This window comes from Mizuhopecten yessoensis, unplaced genomic scaffold (assembly GCF_002113885.1).
Source record: "Mizuhopecten yessoensis strain PY_sf001 unplaced genomic scaffold, ASM211388v2 scaffold1883, whole genome shotgun sequence".
In the NCBI taxonomy this organism is placed as follows: Eukaryota; Metazoa; Mollusca; class Bivalvia; order Pectinida; family Pectinidae; genus Mizuhopecten; species Mizuhopecten yessoensis.
This window is the reverse complement of record NW_018404269.1, coordinates 1,297,301-1,319,680: the sequence shown is the minus strand read 5'-3', so window position 1 is coordinate 1,319,680 and position 22,380 is coordinate 1,297,301. Positions and strand designations below refer to the sequence as shown.

Genomic DNA, 22,380 nt, shown 5'->3' with positions numbered 1-22,380 from the left:
AGGTATTGACATCACAATATAGGACCTACACTTCTACAATACAGCACTAGATCGTACAGAAACAGGTATTGACATCACAATATAGGACCTACACTTCTACATTACAGTGCAAGATTTGTACAGAAACTCGTATTTACATCACAAAATAGGACCTACACTTCTACGATACAGAGCAAGATCGTTCAGAAACAGGTATTGACATCACAATGTAAGACCTACACTTCTACAATACAGTGTTAGATCGTACAGAAACTCGTATTGTCATCACAATATAGGACCTTCACTTCTACGATACAGTGCAAGATCGTACAGAAACTCGTATTTACATCACAAAATAGGACCTTCACTTCTATGATACAGCGTTAGATCATACAGAAACAGGTATTGACATCACAATGTTGTTCGACCTTCACTTCTATGAAACAGCGATAGATCGTACAGACACATATTGACATCATAATGTAGGACCTACACTTCTATGAAACAGAGCTAGATCCATCTTCGCTAGCCAAGTGTTTGCTTCGTATACACCCCACTTACTCTTGGCAGATATAGCTGTGTGTTTTCATAATTTCCTCAACTGCCACCTAGCAGATATACAGAGTTATCGCTCTTCTCCCAAAAATCTTTTAACCAATCAGAATGACTGTTACATACACACTCCATCGGCTCGTTGACATACGCATGTGTATGTCGAGGTGGAGTATAAATGACAGTGCAATATGGAAAACAATCCAAAGGCAGCACACATGTTTTTCCAGATCATCATTTACATACGGCACATCGTCATGGATTTCCATCAAATGATTTCACACTACTGGAAGTTCCCTAAAAGATTGTGCGCCCATTTTTTTGGGGTGGGGGGGTGNGTTGTCTGTCCTCCCTCTTCTTTTGCATAAGCCTCATTATGTCTTCTCCGCGTGATCCGGAACGCTGGTCGTAATCAGGCTTTGTGTCACAAAAGGAAAGGGTATTTTGAATTTTTCCTCCGGGGGTATGGGTCCTATTGTTGGAACCCTTCATCGCTCCACGGAGACACCACTGCGGCAAGTCGAATTCGCATTATAATGACTGTGGTAACGTATTTTGAAATAGAATTGAGGTTTCTCTTGTGAAACCAATTTCTATTATAAATACTTACCACAGTCATTAGGTGAGTTCCCTCCCAGCCTCCCCTTGTCTCCTTGGCTCTTTTGGAATTATGAAGTGGGAAGCATGGCTTCGTGTCTTAAATCACGTGCTTGAATACTGCCGTCTGATTGGTGGGTTTCCCAGGGGTTCCCCATGTGGGGAAAAATTCTTTATTTACGTATGTAAAGAGCCAAGTAAGGTTGGAATATGCGTATTATAATGACTGTGGTAACGTATTTTGAAATAGAAACAGGTATTGACATCACAATGCATGTTGAGCTACACTTCTACACATAGTGAGTACATCATAATATAGGACCTACAACTTAGACACACTCTTGTGTTGGTCACAGACATGTAGCCTGACAGGTAAACCAAAACTGTTTAAAATGGTAACAGATGAATATACAGGTTTGTAAATGATAATCGCAGAATAAACTAGAATTGCAAGACACTGGCTAACAAATACCCCCTTTCCCCCAGCTGTAAACCAAACAGAAAAATGGCATAACACACACAACATTATTCGAAAAATGTCAAAGATTTGCCTAAGAATTTTGTGAAAGAGGTGTACAATGTATAACAAGATTTCAACAGGAGTGGTTGTGTCGCCTGCGCAACAGATTTTCTATTTATAGTAATGGCGACATTGACCTTTGACCTTCGGACCTGAAAAGCAATCTCAAGCAAGCACTATTGTTAAGAAAGCACAGTATGAAGTGTGAGCTTGATCGACCTAAAGAAACTCAAGTTATCGCACTGTGACCTTGACCTTTGACCTTCGAATCTACAAAGCAATCCTAAGCAAGCACTTATAGTAAGGAAGCACTGTATGAAGTTTGAGTTCAATAAACCCTAAGGAACTCAAGTAATCGGACGGAAACAGATTTCCTAAACAAGGAACAATAAACGGCAAAAATGAAGTAGTGTTGCTATGTCAAGTGTGATACGCCAAAACGTGGAAAGTTGAAACAACAGAAAAACCTGTAATGTATGTTGAACATTATTGCTTCTAGCATTACCATACTAAATTTGAAAGGAATTGATTAAAAAATAAAAAAAGTTCTTGCATTTACTACTCAATGCCCTTATTTGGCAATGAAAGGAGCATAGCCCCTCAATGATAAGGGACCAAACTCTGCTGAATAGCATTTAGATATCTAGATTTAAGAACTCATCCAATACATTCAGGTAATGAAACATGCCACCAAGTTTGACAAAAATTGAAGGACAATTGTTTGAGTTATCGCGTAAACAAGCAAAAATAAATGGCGAAAACGATAAACAGCGTCGTTATGTCAAGTGTGATATGCCAAAATGCAGAAAAACTCGTAATATAGGTTATCCGAGAACAGAAACCTTGTTTCGAACGATGCAACTGGCGCTGAAGAAGTAATACCTTCAGTGTTGCAGGCGACACAAAAAAGGGAGGGCAGGTGCACAATGTCAGAGTATGGGAACTGCATGAGTAGAGTTTTGTGTAATTTGGATAAATACTAAAGAGGAGTTGTCAGGATAAGATTCAGTCTATAGAAATAGACAGATCAAAGGACAGACTATGCTATTGAAGTATAGCCCTACAACATCTGACCATAACAACAACAGGTTACAACATCTGACCATAACAACAACAGGTTACAACACAGGTCATTATGCCAGGTAACAGATCTATACAAACCTTTCTGTCATAAAGCTTGGTGTCTATCTTGCGCAGGTCAATGGCGTCCTGCATGGAGGCCCTCCTAGGGCGATGTGAAGGTAGGGGAGGCAAGCCGTCTGATCCTGTTACTATGCCAACCCCCTCGTTAGAGAAGGTGAAGGTCATCTCACGAAGACCAGACAGAGATCCAGGAGTGACTGGACCAGAACTAGGATCTGTAAAGCATAAAGATTCAGTTATGAATGATTACATTTAATTACTGGTCATGTGCTATCTCTGTAAATAATATCTATTTCATAGTCTTATTTCCCAGGGAATAATACAATGACCTCTGACAAAATAAAAACATAAAAGGGCATAGTTGAAGGATCCCTGGCCAACTGTAACCTCCCCTTAATTTCTGTTTGGATATGTTACAATTGCACAGTTGGGCCAGGATACTTCTGATGATACTCGGTAGCTCAATCAGTTAGAGCAAAGGTACAACAATCTGAAGTTCTGGGTTCGAGTCCCGGTCTGGCCCTGCTAAATGTTTACAATCTCAACATTGTTGCTGATTATATTTTGTTTATTTCATGTTCATAATTTCTGAAAAGGTCCCATGCAAGGTATGGTTTTCTTTTCAGAAAGTATTTATCAAAGCTCTAGACATGCCTAAAAAAAACAGTTTCCAATACTTAGTTACACATTTCAAAAGCAAAACTAGAGAAATTCTGCAGATTTTAATTTTTGTTTTTGTTTTTTAGGTTTAAATTGCAATTTATTCCCCCAGCATCTTTTGGGAGGGATGCAAGGGTTGGGGTGCCCTGGGTTGCCAGGGTTGGGGTGCCCTGGGTTGCCAGGGTTGGGGTGCCCCGGGCTCATACCTCTTACATAATGTTACCTCACGCAGGAGGCCTATTTCCCTTCATTCTCACTTTCTTTTTCATTTCTTCTCTCAAACTTTCAAATCATTCATTTTTTCATTCTCATTCATTACAATAATAATAGCATTTAATTTGATCAAAATGATATGTTAAGTTGAAAATATATGTATATTCCAGAAATTTCTTCCAAATTAGGGAGAGTTGGTAAGTATACAGCTTTCGTTACCACAGCATTTATGAGAAACTATGGATATGATCAGTATAACCACGGACTTTCTTCATCAACGGTGATCTCTTTGTTTCCCAAGGATTTACAACCAGTGATTGATGAGACAGGCCTGACACAATGTCAGCCTGGTTCTGACTAGCAGTAATGGTGGTGGTTTTTTCTTGATGAGTAAGTAAAGTATACATCTCAACTGTTATTCGTAGATTCGATTAATAGCCAAATACATTAACGGCAAACTCAATAAAAAAAATAACACAATTAACATTGAAGTGAAATCGGTATATTCTGTACAGCAATAAAACTGTACGAAACTAAACAACTAAAGACAGGAAATGACACCAGTGGTCAAATAATCAAATATAGAAGACTGCTTCCGCTCAAGTGATAAACTCAATTTGAGGTATTACTATAATTCCGAATTACTGATTCTGGTCATGTGCTGTTCAGGTCAAGGTCACAAAACTGATAACGGTCAGGTGAACTTATGATGCCAATAGAAGATTCTCAGTGTCTCCGAAAATGAAGTTACTTAATATCTGTCCATATATCAAGGTCATCTGAGTGTCATTGAGGGGTAACAAAGGAGTTGTCAAACTTCCTTTATTGGTTCAGCACAGATATCATTCCAGTTAACAAGGTCAGGTTTCGGAAAGTGAGTGACCGCCTATTTCTACACATGTTTTATGTATTCTGTCCATGTACCACCTATTATGTACACAGGGCGGCCATTATTAAGGGGTCACACCTTCTACCCCGCAATGAGGATTCTCCCCTAGTGGCAATCAGGTTGTATTAAGACGCCACGTCAGGCTAGGCTCTCTCTTGTCTCAATAATCAGTCAGATCTGATCAGCGTCTGCTTACAAGATGGCCGATCGTGCATCTTTAGCCATCATCATACATTTCAGTGTTTTATCAAATCACCTAGATCTCATTAATAATATATTGTTACAGTGTCTGTCGCTTTGGACATTTAGTGGCCACGTGTAGGACTTCAGGCCGCTCGGGTCAGCACTGCAGCTATCAAAATACTGCATGGCCATTGGTCAGCACTGAAGTAACTGACCTATATATCATCCGATAATTTGAGACCAACTGCCCGCACAAGCCAAATACTTTGTAGCCATTGGTCAGCACTGAAGTAACTGACCGTATAACACCCAACAATTTGTGTCAAATTGGAGCCAAATACTTCACAGCTATTGGTCAGAACTGTAGCTACCCAAATACTTCATGGCCATTTGTCAGCACTGAAGAAACTGACCCTTAAATCACCCGACAATTTGAGCTTAAGTTTGTATCAAGTCACAATATAACAAATAGAGGCTTCAATTAAAAGATTGATCATCTGGAATTGGTCACTTTAATATGTCACCAATAAATGTATTGATACATAGGTAACTCCTACTATCTCAGTATTGAAGCCATTCAAAATTTAGGTTTTGGTCCTCGTATCAGAAGTTCAAACTCACGTGATTGCAGGGGCCAGACTTATCATTGTCCATTGGCATATGAAACAGAAAAAATACAGGAGCCATGCTTTGTAATAGATGAACAAAACGTAAATGTTTTGTGAAGCAAGCAGCTGCTCCTCAGGCGTTTGTCTCTTTCATTGTATAATATAACCGACCCCAATAGAATAACATAACATTTGTTTAAATAGTTAAATTCTGATAAAATAAATCTTTGTTCTGTTGTAAAAACAACGAGACTCGATCTATAGAGACATTAAACCCGATGGGTTAAAATCGATTTGAATGTTTTATTGTGGTTTAATTTGTTTGTAGGTCAGTTCGCCGACGTTAATGGTGATGTTATGTCTGATGTATCTGATCAATAATTAACGGTGCAAGTCTGCATCATCAATCTCCATTTACAGAAACTAACAGTTTATCATGTAATGTTATCAGAATTTAAAACGGTTACTGACTAGAGTTATGGACTGTTTGTTTAGAACAGATAGCCCCTGTCAACCAGAAGACCTGACTAGTTGGCTGCAGACAGACAAGGAGGCGCGATACCTTCACTTGTTACAGTACTTAGTTACTTGTGTTGTAGCCATATTCGTATATCTTGTGAACTGTCCTCCACTTCTTTTTTATTCTACTTGCACATATGTATATGTTTGAAATTCAATATTTATTTGTTAAAACAACATTTCATGATGGTGATGAAACACACAACCATAAATGTACTGTAAAGCACTTCAGACTGGCTTATGTTAGGTAGATAGGGCGCTATATCAAATGCTGTATATTATTATTATTATAAATTAGTTCATTTTAACATGGTGGCATCGACATAGTGTTTTTCTAAATTTAATGCCTCCTTCTAAGTGATCAGGTAGACTAAACCCAGTTTTACTGGTCATCCTAGCCCACCCATGCTACACTGCACCTTTATCACCAAAGGTTTAAACGCTTTTGTGGCAGGAAATGTTGTCAATCAATTAAAAAAACACACTAAAATATTTACCATGACACAATATCATCCTTACCAACTCTCCCTATTTTAGACCCTAAAATCAGTGAATTTACTTAACTATATCTGTAGTCTATGCTCTACAGATTTCATTAAAAGGAAAAATACAAAAGATGCCATATCAAGTGTTATNTGCATGTACACAATGTCACAGATAATTTGAGGGTTGCCCTGTAATCTTATAAGTGCAAAGTTTTCATGTGATGAATGTTTGTGAATTTGAATTTTTCATAAAAATTTAAGCGCAATATATATAAACATCTCTTAATTTCGGTATCAAGGTGACTTTAAAGGGTAAAATAAAGCTCTTCACGAAATTGAACAAAAATTACGAAAAGATGGAATGTATCTAAAATGTTTGTTCTTTTCTATGTTTTCTTCTCAAACAAGCATAATTACAGGTAATAATATGGGATCATACAAACCAACAAATGAAAATATTTTTTTCAGAATTTGTCCTATGCAAGATTAATCAATCTCAAATTGGAGGATATATAACAAGGAATTCCTTTTTGGTTAGCTTACAAAATTCTTCACAATATATTTAATACTTTTAGAAAAAGCAAAATCAACCTTTACATGCAATATCCTTACAAAGTTCAAGATTGCAAACAAAGTAGGAAGGGGATCATGTATATTGTTTCCTCATGTTTCCTTTGTTAGGTCCTGTCAAATGATGACTTTGATTCACAAATTTACAAGGCAGTCGATAATGTAATTGCATTTCACTAAGTTGCCGGGTTGGATTCCTCATTCGGACATGAAAAGGTCACCTGCCCGACCAATGAGGGTTCCCTCTGGGTAGTCCAGTTTCCTTCCACATTAAGACCAATACAGAAAGCTAACAGTGATTCTTGCCCAAAACATAAAGGGGACTGTCTGATAAACAACACATGACCCTCAGAGACAGGGATGAAGGTTATACCCTACAGGAACAAAACATGGCCAGTAGACAAGGCACTATGGTACCTCTCCCAATATAACAACCCGCGTGCACCAGTAGTGTTCTCTGAAGGAGCAAGCAATGTTCACTAGTGACTCGAAGATACAAATGCCATTTTAGGGACAATGGATTTTTACCTGTAAGATAGACAAAAGATTTTCCCTGAAGATGTTACAAATGGCCACAAGTGGTTTAGAAAAGGGAACAATCAGCGACTAAAATGTAGCAGTGGCAAGGACAAAACCCTATCCCCGAAAGAAAATTGCATGTCAATCAGTGGCAAGACTGAATGATGCTCCTGAAAAAGAAACCAATGGCCGCCAGTGGCTGGACAAAGCATTCCGTGTCTGCCAGGTACACAGGCAAAGGGTTTTCTCTGAAAGAACAACCTGTTAGTGGTTAGGACGAATGAACTCCTTCATCAGAGAGAAATCAAATACTGATATACTGCCATTTCTACATATATGCACTGAAATTGCCCCAAAGTGACAGCCGTGCTCTGCTTTGTGAGGCAGACTAGGGGATTCCATGTACTTAAATACTGTTCTGTCTCTTCCTCTGATGTCATTATCTACATGCCAATTCCAACATGTCATCCTTTCCTGAGGGGAAAAATAACCACAATATAAAATCTGTCAAACAAAGTTAAGTCTTGTTCTAGACGCTAAATGCATTCATAAGGAAAAGCAAGACACACAGCAATAGTCTAGGAAGGCAGTGAACATAGCGCTGCAGGGGGGGCCACGTCTGTCATCAGGCTTCAATTACTTCAAATATTTCAATATCTTAACAAAATGTGTTATATCTGCAACATCACCCATCAACAAAGAATCTCCCGCAAATATTACCAAAACCGCAGCGACCACAGAAAATGTCAAAGTAAGAATGTCTAGAGCCAAAATTATGACTTCTTTGCATATTTGTAGAGGCAGGATAACACAGTTTTATGTGAATTGACATAAAGATGTTGTGTGCGTTTCATATGTGAAGCTTGACTGGCAGGGAGTACATAAAAAATTCAACTAGATGTGATAAGCTAGCTGCTCATTCTCTTGCTGTGGTGACAATCTACTGCACCCTCAAGGTCAGGATCATTACTAGCAACACAATATATCTCAGATCACATGTGTGTAATCAACAGGAAACAAAAACATAAGTTATCCTGACGGATCTACCAGCTACAGTGACCATGGTTAAACAATACTTACCATATTCTACAGAGTAAGCATCATGTGCATGCTCTTAGCAATTCGGGAATATGATGATTGCACAACTTTCAAACCTTTCAAATAATAGTCAAATAGACATTTGTTCATGCCTGTTGGTAAATTACGCCCAATGAATAGGACTCAAAGACCTGAAGAAAAGATGGGGAACACCAAACCATAACAGCAAATGCCACACTAATTGGTAGAATATCATACCACAGAAGAGCTTTACCACTGGGAAATTGACAAAGAAGTCTCACCATGCATAGGTCTCTCATACAACATTTTCTGGAAAATCATTAAGAATTTACATGTATGTAATGTCAGCAAACACTACTGAAATCCACCATCAATGAAGGAAAGTCTACGTAAATCTGAATGAGGAAGTGTAGTTTTTCCCCAATACATGTAACTTATACATGCAGGTCAGCAGTGGTTCTGGTGATTTCTACATACATGTACAATTATAGAACCTGGTGGTATACATCCCTACAAACTTGTACAAGTCTTTTAGGTCTGGTTTTATTTAAGGATTAACCCTTTTATTTTGTTTTGTTTATGAGATAATAAATCCAATGGAGCACGAGGTAAATTGCTTTACCTCGTGCTCCATTGGATTTATTATATCATAAACTAAACAAAATAAAAGGTTAATCCTTATATTTACAATATCTTCTCTTAACAATAACACCATTAAAAGAGGCGGATACAAGCATTTATCTTGTGTAATCTGCGTTCAAAATTATTTTGACGTCATGTTAATCCATGCGGAACAGCCATTTGCAAAAGCCGTTGACAGACAGCTAAACCCCGCCCACTTTATCGGTGACAACAAATGAAAAAAGTTCCTCCATTTCAATATTTGTATTCACATAAAATATCCATATTTAACTTCATACAATATCTTCAAAATTGAATTAGTAGGTTATGGAATAAATAATTTTATATTTGTATGAAATTGAGGTACTGGGGCAAAATAATTAGTAGAAAATACTAATGACCGCGGACGTCCATTTTTTAAAAGTGATGCGCCCAAAGGCGGGAAATAGAGAGTGCTACCATAGTGACTAGCCTAGGCCTGGTGGAAGTTGAATGTGCAGTTATTGAAATTGCTGTTTTGTAAGCAAACCAGAAGTTTGTACAGATGACACTGTATGATGTGGATAAATCGTTTGTCAACCGAGTGACTGTTGATGTAACATTTGGGGACGAGAAATTTGACCTACATTTCTAAGGACGATAGCCATCGTTTCTGTGCCGACACTCATAGATGAGAGAGTGGAGCTGGTGGAGCTTTTTTGTATCGACGAACAATCGCGACAGCAGCTTCTGACACTAGCTTCGTTTTTATGACCGGTCATGAACATGATCTGTCTTGTCTCGAACCCGACATCATTTGGTGTCTCGAACGCACGGTAGTCTAAATGCTAGCGTTTGTTTGTAAACATTGACACGAGGTTTGCGGAAAGATGTCTGCCCATATTTACATAAATTCATACGCAGGGAACTGGATCACGTTCTTCACTCACGTTATTGAGAAATAAACAGACTTGCCTACACTTACGTTATCGATTCAAAAACAGTGGCAATTGTAAATATATAACTATATAGAAAACCACTATGACTTACCCTTAAACATTAATAATGAGCATGACTTGGAAACAGGACTGTCTTAACTAAAAGTCAGAGATTTCCTACAGCCAGATTTATATTATGAAGATAAGCTTGATTTGAAAACAGTTGCTCAACATATAGTTTTGGACTGTTGTGTGCTGTAATTAATGTTACTTTGATGTTCCAGCTTCATGACAAAGCACACTCCATCATTACATAATGTACGTGGAGTCCATAAACACCAACCACATGTAATGTGTGAAGCACCATGTAGAACCATGGCAACGTTTTTTTTTGATAAAAGACCGGGCTTTCAATTAAAAGATACTTCAAATCAACTTAAAGGTCAGAATTTCAAATTACAACAGAAAATTACCTGCATGGCAGTTTTCATTATGTAGGTTAACTGAAGTGGTTTCATGTAAACAGTACTGTGTTAATTTTTACATCTTGGGAAAGAAAATGAGATAGATGACCAGGCCCCTGTTTCACAAGTTTCCTTGAGGAAATTCCTTAACTTAAAAATTTCCAATGGAAAATATAAAAAATATTTTTCTGTACTCAAATAGTGCTTTTCTAAGGAAAATTTATGTTAAGGAAATTTTCTTTAAGCAAAAATCTGTTTAAAGTAATTGAATAATGAGTTTATATAAACTTGAATATAGAAATATCCAGAACATGTACATATAAATTGAGAATATAAAATGGTGTGCAGTGTGTGTGGAAATGCAATAATACTTGTTGCATCTTCATTTAGAAGGCTGCAGGCTTTCAGACAAAACCTCTCTCTAAGACATATTGTGTAGCATGCCTCTGAGTTTTTGTAGAGCAATGTTTGGGCTTCCTTTACATGTATTGTCCCTTAGGCCTTACACAATGAGTGTTTTGCCATACCATTGTCAACAAATGCATTCTTCAAGTGTATTTATAATCAAACTTCATCTTGACATTTTGTCAGATATGATCTAGTGCATATAAAAATGGGTAAAAAAGCAGATTCTTGGTGCTTAAATCTTACAACAAAGAGACATAAGAATTGCCATACATGACAATACAACTTCAATTTCAACTGCATTTTTGCAATATTTCTGAACTTTAACCCTTTCAACACCATAGACCATAATGGACTCATCCCCATAAATGTATGGTAGAGTCTACTAAAGTTACCTAGAGGTGAAAGGGTTAAGGGGCTTCTAAAATTTGTGTTCAAATGTTAACAAAACATGAAGAAAACTGTTTGTGAAAGTTCTATATGACCCACTCCTGCTTCACACAATGTCTACCCAACGGCAAAAGATCGGAGAGGACCTTATATGTTTTATCATATGCAGTTGTGGGGTTGTGAAAATTCTATTCGAGGCTGTAGATTTTCTGTGTTCTCTACACATTACTGTCTTCTCTATATATACAATAGTACAGCGTCTAACACAACCCTATGATCCACAGTGAGGGTAAGGTTTTTCCTGTGTAAGAATTATACTAGGAAATACATGGAAAGTTTAATACACATTTGATATCAAGAAAAGAATCATTCTTTTATGTGTAACGCCTTTTCTTTAATCCAAGGTGCATTTCACAGACACATAAAATACATTTTTTTCAAAGTTTAACACTAGATTAAACAAGAGGCCCAATGGGCCTGCATCGCTCACCTGGTATAAATCCCACACGTGTAACCTTAAAAGTGATCTAAAATAAAGCTACAGGCAAAATATCAGTATTTATGATTAAAATTCATTCAAAAGAGCCTGTTATTTTTTTTGAAAACATTTCACCCCTGTGATTGAAAGTCGAACAAAGTCATTATGTTGAACAAATGTTATAGCCTTTCATCTCAGGATGCAACTTGCAAAGTATCAACATCCTGGGACCCATGGTTATTCAGAAGAGGTCGTTTAAAGTTTTAAACAAATTTGACCCCTGTGACCTTGAATATAACTCAAAGTCATTCACTTTAACAAACATCATAGTCCTTGATCCCAGCATGCTACTGACTAAATATCAACATCCTGAGCCTTTTGGTTATTCAGAACAAGTTCTTTAAATATTTTGAACATATTTGCTCCTTGTGACCTTGAATATGATTCAAGGTCATACATTTCAACAAACTTGGTAGCCCTTGATCCAAGTATGCTACTGACTAAATATCATCACCCTGGGCATTTTGGTTATTCAGAAGAAGTCGTTTAATGTTTTTAACATATTTGACCCCTGTGACCTTGAATATAGGGGAAGGTCATTCATTTGACCAAACCTGATAGCCCTTTTCCCAAGCACTATACTGGCCAAATATCATCACCCTGGGCATTTTGGTTATTGAGAAGTTGTTTAAAGTTTTTGACATATTTGACCCCTGTCACCTTGAATATGGGTGAAGATCATTCATTTGAACAAACTTGGTAGCCCTTCATCTCAGCATGCTACTGGCCAAATATCATCACCCTGGGCATTTTGGTTATTCAGAAGAAGTTGTTTAATGTTTTTAACATATTTGACCCCTGACTTCATGCCAGGTGAGCTAAAAATATCAATACAGCTTACAAAGAACACCAATAGCCATTGTATGCTGTTCTTCTTGTTTCATCTATTTTTGAAAGTTCTAGACAGAATTATGAATTTGTGTCCCATAAACCAGCTAGACTTCCATGGTTATACCCAATATTTCTTTTTATATATAACTGTTATTACAAGTATCATAAGTTATACTTTACCACCCAAGAGAAGATTATTGTTCCAGCTTTGTACCAAAATAAACCAAAACTCATATTAACGTCAAATGATTTATAACCCATACAACTGTAAAATTCAATACCCATAGAAGTGCAATAAGGATTTGTTTCAGAAATTGTTTGCTTATTTTTATTGTTATTTTAAGTGCAATAAGGGCTTGTTTTAAAAATGTTTTCTAATTCTATTGCGTTATCTTAAATCTGTTTAAATTGCTAGTTGATTCCCAGCTGATTTGTTTGCACCGTTAGGTTTTATATAAATGTTTTATGTGGGTTGTAACGGGAACAGCTTTAATTATAAACGTAAACGTGGTGATTTTCCTCCTAAAGTATTACAATGGTTTTCTTTTTATATTTTCAATATTTTATTGTTACATCATAGTTGCTGGTGCCATTACATTTTTAATTGCCTTCAATATTTCTTTTGTTGGGAATTTTGTACACAGAATTTTAGGCACACGAACCTTACAGAAGGGCCAAATGTGTGCTCTCTAGGACTGCATGATTGTAGTAAGACCACTTTTAGTGTGTCATACCATATAAACTCATTCACCCCTACATATTTAAACTGGGCTTGCCCTGTCTTTGATTTGGTAAAGTTCAAATGTGTGTTAAGGGGTGAATGGGTTAAATATCTTCTCTGTACAGTGCTGCGTACCCTCTAAACAGAACCTTCAGTAATCTGAACAGATGTATAAACTTGACACTTAGTAAAGTTGTCTGTATGCTTTGTTTAGTTGGCTCATGCTTCACGTCCTATCAACAGCTATGGTTATTTGAGAACGTTTCAAGGATTTGGTGGTGGAGGAAAACCAGAGTACCTGGGGAAAAAACACTGACCTATGGTCAGTACCTTGCAACTGCTCTACCTCGACCCAGTGGTTGAACTGAGGGCTAGTGATAGTAGATGTTAGACGCCTTAACCACTCGGCCACTGCAGCCCTCTTGTCTGTATATGCATTTCATGAATGTGAATTATCTGAAAACTTTTTTTAATCAAAAGAAAAAGAAAAAAAGGTCATGGTAGTGTTCAGTTAACACAAGTTGACATTAAAGACATTATGGACCACCAAATGTATCTGTGAGAAATGGCCATGTACAATAAGATACCTGTGTAGAAGTCACATTGTAGAAATAGCCAGTACAGTGTGACAATATTTCTAGTTCTGTATGTAACAAGCCTAATTGTGTAGGCGATGAGACTTAAGTATGTGACATCATTGACAGTCTCGACTAAACTGTATTGAACAGTTTTCATGACCCCTTATGTCAGTTATAATTTTTCTGAAATTTAGTTATTCTTAAGCAGGTAATAAAAGCATGTTCTTTTTTAAAATTATGTTCAATAATACGTTGAAAATAGAAAAATCCACACTTCCCTTTATATTTATTTAACTTTAACTAAACAAGATAAATGTCAAATTATTTTTCCAGCAATAAAATACATATACACAAGGCAATCAGTTAAATTTCTTTGAACTTGTTATTTTTCAATCATTTCCTTGAATTGTTTATATGACCTTTATTCTTTCGAAGGTGTCTGTTATGTTGAAATACAAAGCTTTCTTCTGTCAAGGTTATTGTAAAAATAGTCCCATTGTAAAATTCTAAAAAGTATAAAATCACCTTTCTAAATACTGTTTTACCTGTACTGGAGAGCCAGATGGTATTGAATGCTGAGCTTTGGTTATACTAATGAAACGTTCAAGGTCCCCTCATACAAATGTTTAAGATGATTCAGTGCCCATATTGGTCAAGTGAAGGACTGGCAGTGGATAGTCATAATAATAATGTTATTATTTATTAACAATTACAAAACTTGTGGTTCTACATTCATTGAAAGTGTCAGAGAAATCTGTGTCACTGATGTGGCTTCTCCAGCAGCTGTGGTGTGAGGAAGCCCTGCATAGTGCTAAGGCAAAGACAGGCGCAACACATCGGCGACAGATAAAAGTAAGGAAACGTACTTGATTTGTAACATAATAAGAAGACATGTAAAAAATTATGGGGGAAAATTGGTAACATTTTCGCTGGAGCCAGACCATGAATGCTTGCGTGACAAACACTGTAACAATTAAATGTGTTTATTGGCAGCAATTAAATGGCGAGTTCTCATCAATATAATGGTAAAATGATGTGGAAGTCTGTCATTATGATAAAAAATTGGACCTTTGAAATGACAACATGGGGAAGTGCGCTATCATAGTCGGAGTTCCTTTGTGAAGCCATACAAGGAATTCTCGAGCATCCTCAGACACATACAACACATGAAGAAAATCAATGGAAGCCAAGACACACCTTTAGAGGCGGTCGTCAACACGACGTAATTACCACACAATCCTGTCAGTCCTTTCCTGGTTGTCACGAGCAGCACAAATATCTATTTCTGGATTTCATTGAGAATGTTGGTCAACTACGGCCATTCAATGGTGTCCCTGTCCACCTTAACTGGACACATCAATCTTGGTATAATACTGTCTCAATACTAGGGTCCATTGGGCACGTACAAAAAAGGTCCACTGGGTCTGTCCATCACACACATCATACAAAAGGTCCACTTGGTCTGTCCATCACACACATCATACAAAAGTTCGACTGGGTCTGTCCATCACACACATCATACAAAAGCTCCACTGGGTCTGTCCATCACACACATCATACAAAATGTCCACTGGGTCTGTCCATCACACATATCATACAAAATGTCCACGGGGTCTGTCAATCACACACATCATACAAAATGTCCACTGCGTCTGTCCATCACACATATCATACAAAATGTCCACTGGGTCTGTTCATCACACACATCATACAAAATGTCCACGGGGTCTGTCAATCACACACATCATACAAAATGTCCACTGGGTCTGTCCATCACACACATCATACAAAAGGTCCACTGGGCATGGCCATTAAACATCATCATAGGTCAACGAGACTCAGTTATTACACAAATGATCAAATAGACCCTACATCACACATAAGTTCCATTGGGCCTGCTCATCACACAAATCATACAAAAGGTCCACTGGGCCTGTTTGTCAGTGACCTGGCCTGCTCCTCACCAAAATGATCAAATTGGCCTGTTCATCATTCAACAGGTCCTTATGGCCCTTTATTCACACAAAAAAGTCCACTGGGGTCATCCATTAAACAAAAGGTCTTTTTGGCCTGTTTAATTGACTAATACAAAATCTACTGCAAGGATAATTCATTACACATTATCACTCTAAAGGTCTAGTACAGGTAGAATTCATTACACATTATCACCCAAATGGTCTGTTGAGCTTGTTTAACACTCAATTAAATATCTTACAGATCTGTAAATGGCTCGTTATTGGGTTCAAAGGAACATCAGGTAGATCTAAGGTAGTTCAAAACAGAGGAAATAAAAAGAAGGCAACAAGACAAAGGAACAATCAAGATGGAAAATATTTTTAGTTTTACTTAAGTCAGAATAAGTACAATTTGATATATGTATATATACAGTCGAACCTCGTTATCTCGAACTCTTTTAACTCGAAGACCCCATTTATCTCGAAGTATTTCTCCGGTCCCGGCCAAATCTCTTCTTTATCTTAGTAAATAAAACTCTGATAATTTGAACCCTGAAAAGTCGCAAAACTCGGATACCTCGAAGTAAAATATTGGTTTCAATAGCGTTAATCCAACATCAAAACATCATCTACTTCATAGTGTTCTAAATTCATTTTATCACTTGTTTATTCTTTGATACAAATAAAACGCAAAAGTACGACATTTCGCCATTCCGTGTTATGAGCATCTTTCGTTAGTAGACTAGCATGAAATCGGTAAAAAAGAATTTACGATAAAGCTTCATAATAAAAAACAAACTGTATCAATGTTGATCAACAGTACTCTGTACTTACTGCGAGTCCGTTTACTGATTTGTACACAAAAACAGACGACATTGCAAACCGGAAAATTGGTCACAAAGCGTGGTCATGCATAAAAGAGTTTCACAGTTAAAATCACAACCTAGAACAGCTTAACGGGTTCATGTTTTTACAGGAGCCAGTATGGCTTTAAAAGTCGATGGAGAGATTTATAAACAATACGATAATTGCTGTTGATTACATCGAGCTGAGGAGGTGTAAGGTGTCATATTTGGCTTTAATGAATCAATGTATCACATGTAATTTGTTTGTGTGTGTTTTCATTTACAGAATCAACTATGCGTACGCTCCATTACAGTGATTTGTTTTGGACTTGCGCACTTTCATTTTTGGCATTGTAAACTACGAGGTCGGAGACAGCGGGATAGTTCGGTTTTAAATGTAACACTTCAGAAGTAAAACTTGACAGGACTTGCAAATACAAATGCAGACCTGGAACGACTTTACCAAGATCTATACTAGCCAAAAACAACATTTAATCACTAGGCCCGGCCATATTTAATAACGAATTCAAAATATGGTCCAACCGTTTGGATCGCATTTAAAAACAAAAGTACATTTTTCTGAAATAACTTACTCTATTTTTATAAGCGTGTTTATTGTAAAATTACATAGCTGTATTTGTTACATTGATTACGTTTATCATTTACCTATTGATTATAAGCATTAACTATTAACAAAACCAACAACTGCTAGTGGTTTGTCCCAACAGCAAATTTCATATCAAATTTATGAACCCGCATAACTTGAATACTCGGATAACTCGAAGTTTTCCCACGACCCCGTCGACTTCGAGATAACGAGGTTCGACTGTAGCATGTCAATATTCTTACCCCTTTAAATGCTTGAAAGATATGATCTGCTATGAGGTAGTACTAACTAGTACCTGGAGTTAAGACCAAGGAACTCTGAATCTGTCAGGTCCAGCAGCTGTTGAACAGGACAAACAATCACCAAACAAAGAATGCTTTACACCAATGTTGTCACGGCTTGATGTCACGACTCGCAAAGACTCAATATCAACACAGTAACTAGTACACTGATGTATGAGATCACCTAACCGCGTGCGGGTTCCCACTGGGCGTGTTTACTGTCCCTCCACAAAACCGCAGCACGACCCTTCCAGCCACGCCTCAGCACAAAGTAGAACACTGCTGGTGCCCCCTGGTGACAATTGTCATCCTGTAGCTTTGATGTATATCAAACAACACGTTAATAATATGGGGATAAGGCACTGGCATCATAGCTTTACTGACTGGATTATAGCACCAGCTGTGGTCAACACATTTCTGTGTCTAAATTACTTATCAATTACATCAGTCTGCAACACTTTATACAATTAAATCTTCTCCTTCATCATTTTTCTTCCCTGTACTATAACATGTTTTAATTGTAAGTCATTTTCATCAATTAAGTTTAAACCAAAGCTCATTTGATCAGAAATCATCTCGGACTTTGCTAACACAAACAGACTCACTTTTTTGCTCCAGCAACACAACTGTTACTGTAGTATAATACACTGGGGGTGCTGAATCACAGACAGATTAGGATGAAGCGTCGGCCTCATAAAGCCAGCTGTTACAAGTATGTAACAAACATATTTCATGCTTTTTATAGTAATCACAACCCTTTTATCAAGGAATAAAAGTGAATAAATCTCTTTCATAAGACATATAAAACGTCTTAAGAATATGATATGGTAGAAACGGCTTAATTCAATTTTTCCCAGCAGCTGTAATGATTTGTTTTTCATTAGTTTGGAGCCACATGTTCAGATTTGGTGTTGATTATGAGTCCTTGTACCACAAATTTCAATCATTTTATCAAAAGAATTATTTTTATGTTGTCTTGCAGAATAAAAGATGAGGTTGATTGAATAAGTGAGTTGATATCCACAGGAAAAAATTAACATTAACATTTTCTGCACCAAAGCCAAAGTCTCAGCCTCCGACTTGTATTACGTCATTATTGTCCTTGAATGTTAAATTTAACAGCCCTTTCTTCCAGGATTAAGCTACAGCTTCATAAAAGCTGTTGTCTGGTAGGTGTATATGTATCAAAGCAATAAAGCTACAGCTTCATAAAAGCTGTTGTCTGGCTGAAAGCAATAAAGCTACAGCTTCCAAAAAGCTGTGGTCTGGTAGCTGTCTGGCTCAAAGCAATAAAGCTACAGCTTCGTAAAAGCTATTGTCTGGTAGGTGTATATGTCTCCAAGCAATAAAACTACAGCTTCATAAAAGCTGTTGTCTGGTAGGTGTATATGTCGCAAAGCAATAAAGCTACAGCTTCGTAAAAGCTGTTGGCTGGTAGGTATATATGTCTCAAAGCAATAAAGCTACAGCTTCATAAAAGCTGTTGTCTGGTAGGTATATATGTCTCAAAGCAATACATTTGAAGTAGAATCAACAAACACAAGAAGTGAAAAGCTTTTGGTGTACGTGTTCTACTGCTGCCAACAGTCAAATTACCAAGTTTTATTGGTATTGTTCTGTTAGAATATGGGTCGCCAATATCTCAGGGTAAGGTTATAAACAATGCCATAGAGTCAATGCAAGGTCACAACCACATAAGAGTTAATATTGCTTCCTGATTTAATACACAAGCAGACGGTAACGACAGCGTTACAAAGCTGTGTGATGAAGAGAAATTACAAAACCTGGCTTACTGCAATTTTATTCAATCGAGAAAAGGAGATAAAATTTACAAAAAACAATCCAAATAAAGATATATTGGATAAACACATAACATTACATTTTATAAGAACTGGGGCATTTAGCTGCCACACATTTAAAATTTATTTGAAAGGTTTCTCCACTGCTTAACTTGTCCACCCCTGAAATTACATAATGGACTGTTCCAACCTTTGAATGAAAGAGTTCATATGTGTCTTCAGGGGTGAATGAGTTAACTGATCATTAAATAATTGCTGTTGAAACTTAAATAATATATCAGCGGTGTCAAACTGACCAATAAATGATAGCCACTATTGCAAGTACATCAAATCAAAATAGCATCAACTTACAATTTTAATTAAGTTTAACACAAGTAGTTACAATTATAAACAAAAATACACTGGGATACACCACAAAAAAGTAGAATTGACCTTGCAAGCTACAATATATCCCAATATCATGATACATCTTGATAAAAACCATTTTTTCCACAGACGATATTTATATGGCAATAAGCCCATGTTTGGAAATGAACCCAAAGTCATATCTATTGCAGTTATGCAGAAATGCAAACAAATAATATTTCATTGTGCTTATTGCTTTGATAAATACAATAACTCAATTTGTGAATGACAAAGGTCTCATAGGCTAAATCCAGGTCAAGGTCTTAGTATCTGTAGATTAATAAAAGTAAAACCTGTCTTAGAGCTTACAGTTATAACCAACAACAGTTGCTGCTCTGAAATAGATCATGACCATTTTAGACCTAGAAGGTCAAGGTTGCTGTCAGCGCTTAACAACTCTGATGACTGACATTAACCTTTAAGTCAGCTTGTGGCCATTAGAGACAAAAATCTTCTCCACATGAACAGTATCTATTTGTCCTGAAGACCAGCTTCCTTCCGTATCATATACAGATTACAATGATTTTTGGCCTAATTACAGACTATTTGTTAAGGTGAAGGTCAACCTTACTACGTTCTGACTGATGTCAAAGGGTGTCGTTTTCTGTGATTACTAGGGGAAAGGGACTAGCTCTATACAATACCAGCACTGTACTGTAGTCCTCACCCATCTTTCCAGTCTCCAGACAATTAATTCGGCTGACCTGTCCATATGTTGTGTTCACACTCCCAGAAGAATGACAGGCCTGCCCTATCTAAGAAAACACCAATTTGGGCCCTCACTTTCATCGGCAACTGATTAGCTCCTCCCTTGGGGAGGGATCAGTGACCAGCTATACTTGGTGAATGGTAGACTTATCCTGTCCATGGCGGTATTAACAATATCCTGTCTGTAGTTTCTCTAATCTAGACTCCCTTATTTTTGCATGGATTAGATTTTCACAAATGACCACACATTTCTAGGGAAAAATCCAGTGAAAATTACACTATCACACCAATTAGGAGAATCTAAACTTTGCTTGAAGTAATCAAATATACTCTAACCCATTCACCCTTAAGTCACATTTGAACCTTACCTTATCAAAGATAGGGCAAGTCCAATTTATAAATGCAGGGGTGAATGAGTTAAGGATCCATGTACCACAGACAAAAACTCTAAACTCTGCAATACTTACAAAATTATGTAACGAGAACCAACCGGGATTGATTCAATACTGGTTCCCTAGAACATAAGGCAAACACGGTTCAAACAGTATATACAATGTATTTACAATGCATAATTAGTACATAATATACAATATTCATCACACAAAATCAGAATGGCTCTCTCTCACTATCAACTCGCTAACGAATGACATGTAATATGTACATATATATAACTAATATTACAAAATGCCATATCAACACCCTAAAGTCTCTGTAGCTTGTTGGGCGCTGTTGTGTCGTCTCCAATGTTGATGATGCTGTCCTCCCTTAGACTTGTCCAATCGCAGTGAAGTCCCCTCCAAGCTCACAAACACATATAGAACGTAGCGGGTCACACAGATCCAGCCGGTACAGGTCACACAGACCAGTGAAACATAAACAGCTCACACAGACCAGTCAACTGCAGGTCACACAGACCAGTCAACACTCAGTCACACAGACTAGTTGGATACAGGTCACACAGACCAGTCCAATGTACGGGTATAAAGTGTTACCCTCTCCATGGCCATACAGGTCCAGGTAAGTATATACAGTAATAGGTCACACAGACCAGCCAAAGACAAGGGTATTAGGCTTTACCCTCTCCATGACCACACAAGTACAGGTAGGTATATATGTAGGTGAAGGGTTTCTTTTTTGCCAGTGTGACGATAGCTTTAATAATTAAATCATATTTGAAAAGAAAACCCTATCTTGTGAATCTTTCATGACAATAAATGTTGAAGTTGTAATAAAAAATATTATCAATAACACTGTTCTGATTGTGAAAATGCAATGAGGCCAGACCAGGATCTGAACCCTGGACCTCCAATCGTTATGTTATCACTCTAACCAATCAAGTTACCTGGTCAACAGTAGTACCCTACTAGCCTAATCAGGCTACAGTTATATCCAAAACAAATAAAGGAGGGGCTACTGTTTATGAAAAATTACAGTGGAACTCTCTAGTGTTATCCCAGCTGTGAGACAGAGATCCTTAAGCAGGTGCTATGCATGCTTGGCCCTGGGTAGTAGTGAGTTACTCCCAATGCTTGGCCCAAGGTAGTAGTGAGTTACTCGCCATGCTTGGCCCCAGGTTGCAGTGAGTTACTCCCAATGCTGGGCCCCAGGTAGTAGTGAGTTACTCCCCATGCTTGGCCCCAGGTAGTAATGAGTTACTCCCCATGCTGGGCCCCAGGTAGTAGTGAGTTACTCCACATTCTTGGCCCCGGGTAGAAGTGAGTACTCCCCATGCGGGGCCCTAGTAAGTAATGAGTTACTCCCCGTGCTGGGCCCCAGGTATTAGTGAGTTACTCCCCATGCTGGGCCCAAGGTAGAAGTG

General features: G+C 37.5%; 1 protein-coding gene across 4 annotated transcripts in view; it reads right to left on the bottom strand.

The window, feature by feature from the left end:
• The window catches only part of LOC110442317 (synaptotagmin-6-like), a 137,730-nt gene that overhangs the window by 42,265 nt on the left and 73,085 nt on the right, over window positions 1-22,380 (bottom strand). For all 4 annotated transcript variants that reach the window (XM_021485872.1, XM_021485865.1, XM_021485886.1 and 1 more), the window contains exon 3: window positions 2,810-3,006. In XM_021485872.1, the coding sequence (XP_021341547.1) occupies window positions 2,810-3,006 (197 nt within the window). The remainder of the gene's footprint in view (window positions 1-2,809; window positions 3,007-22,380) is intronic.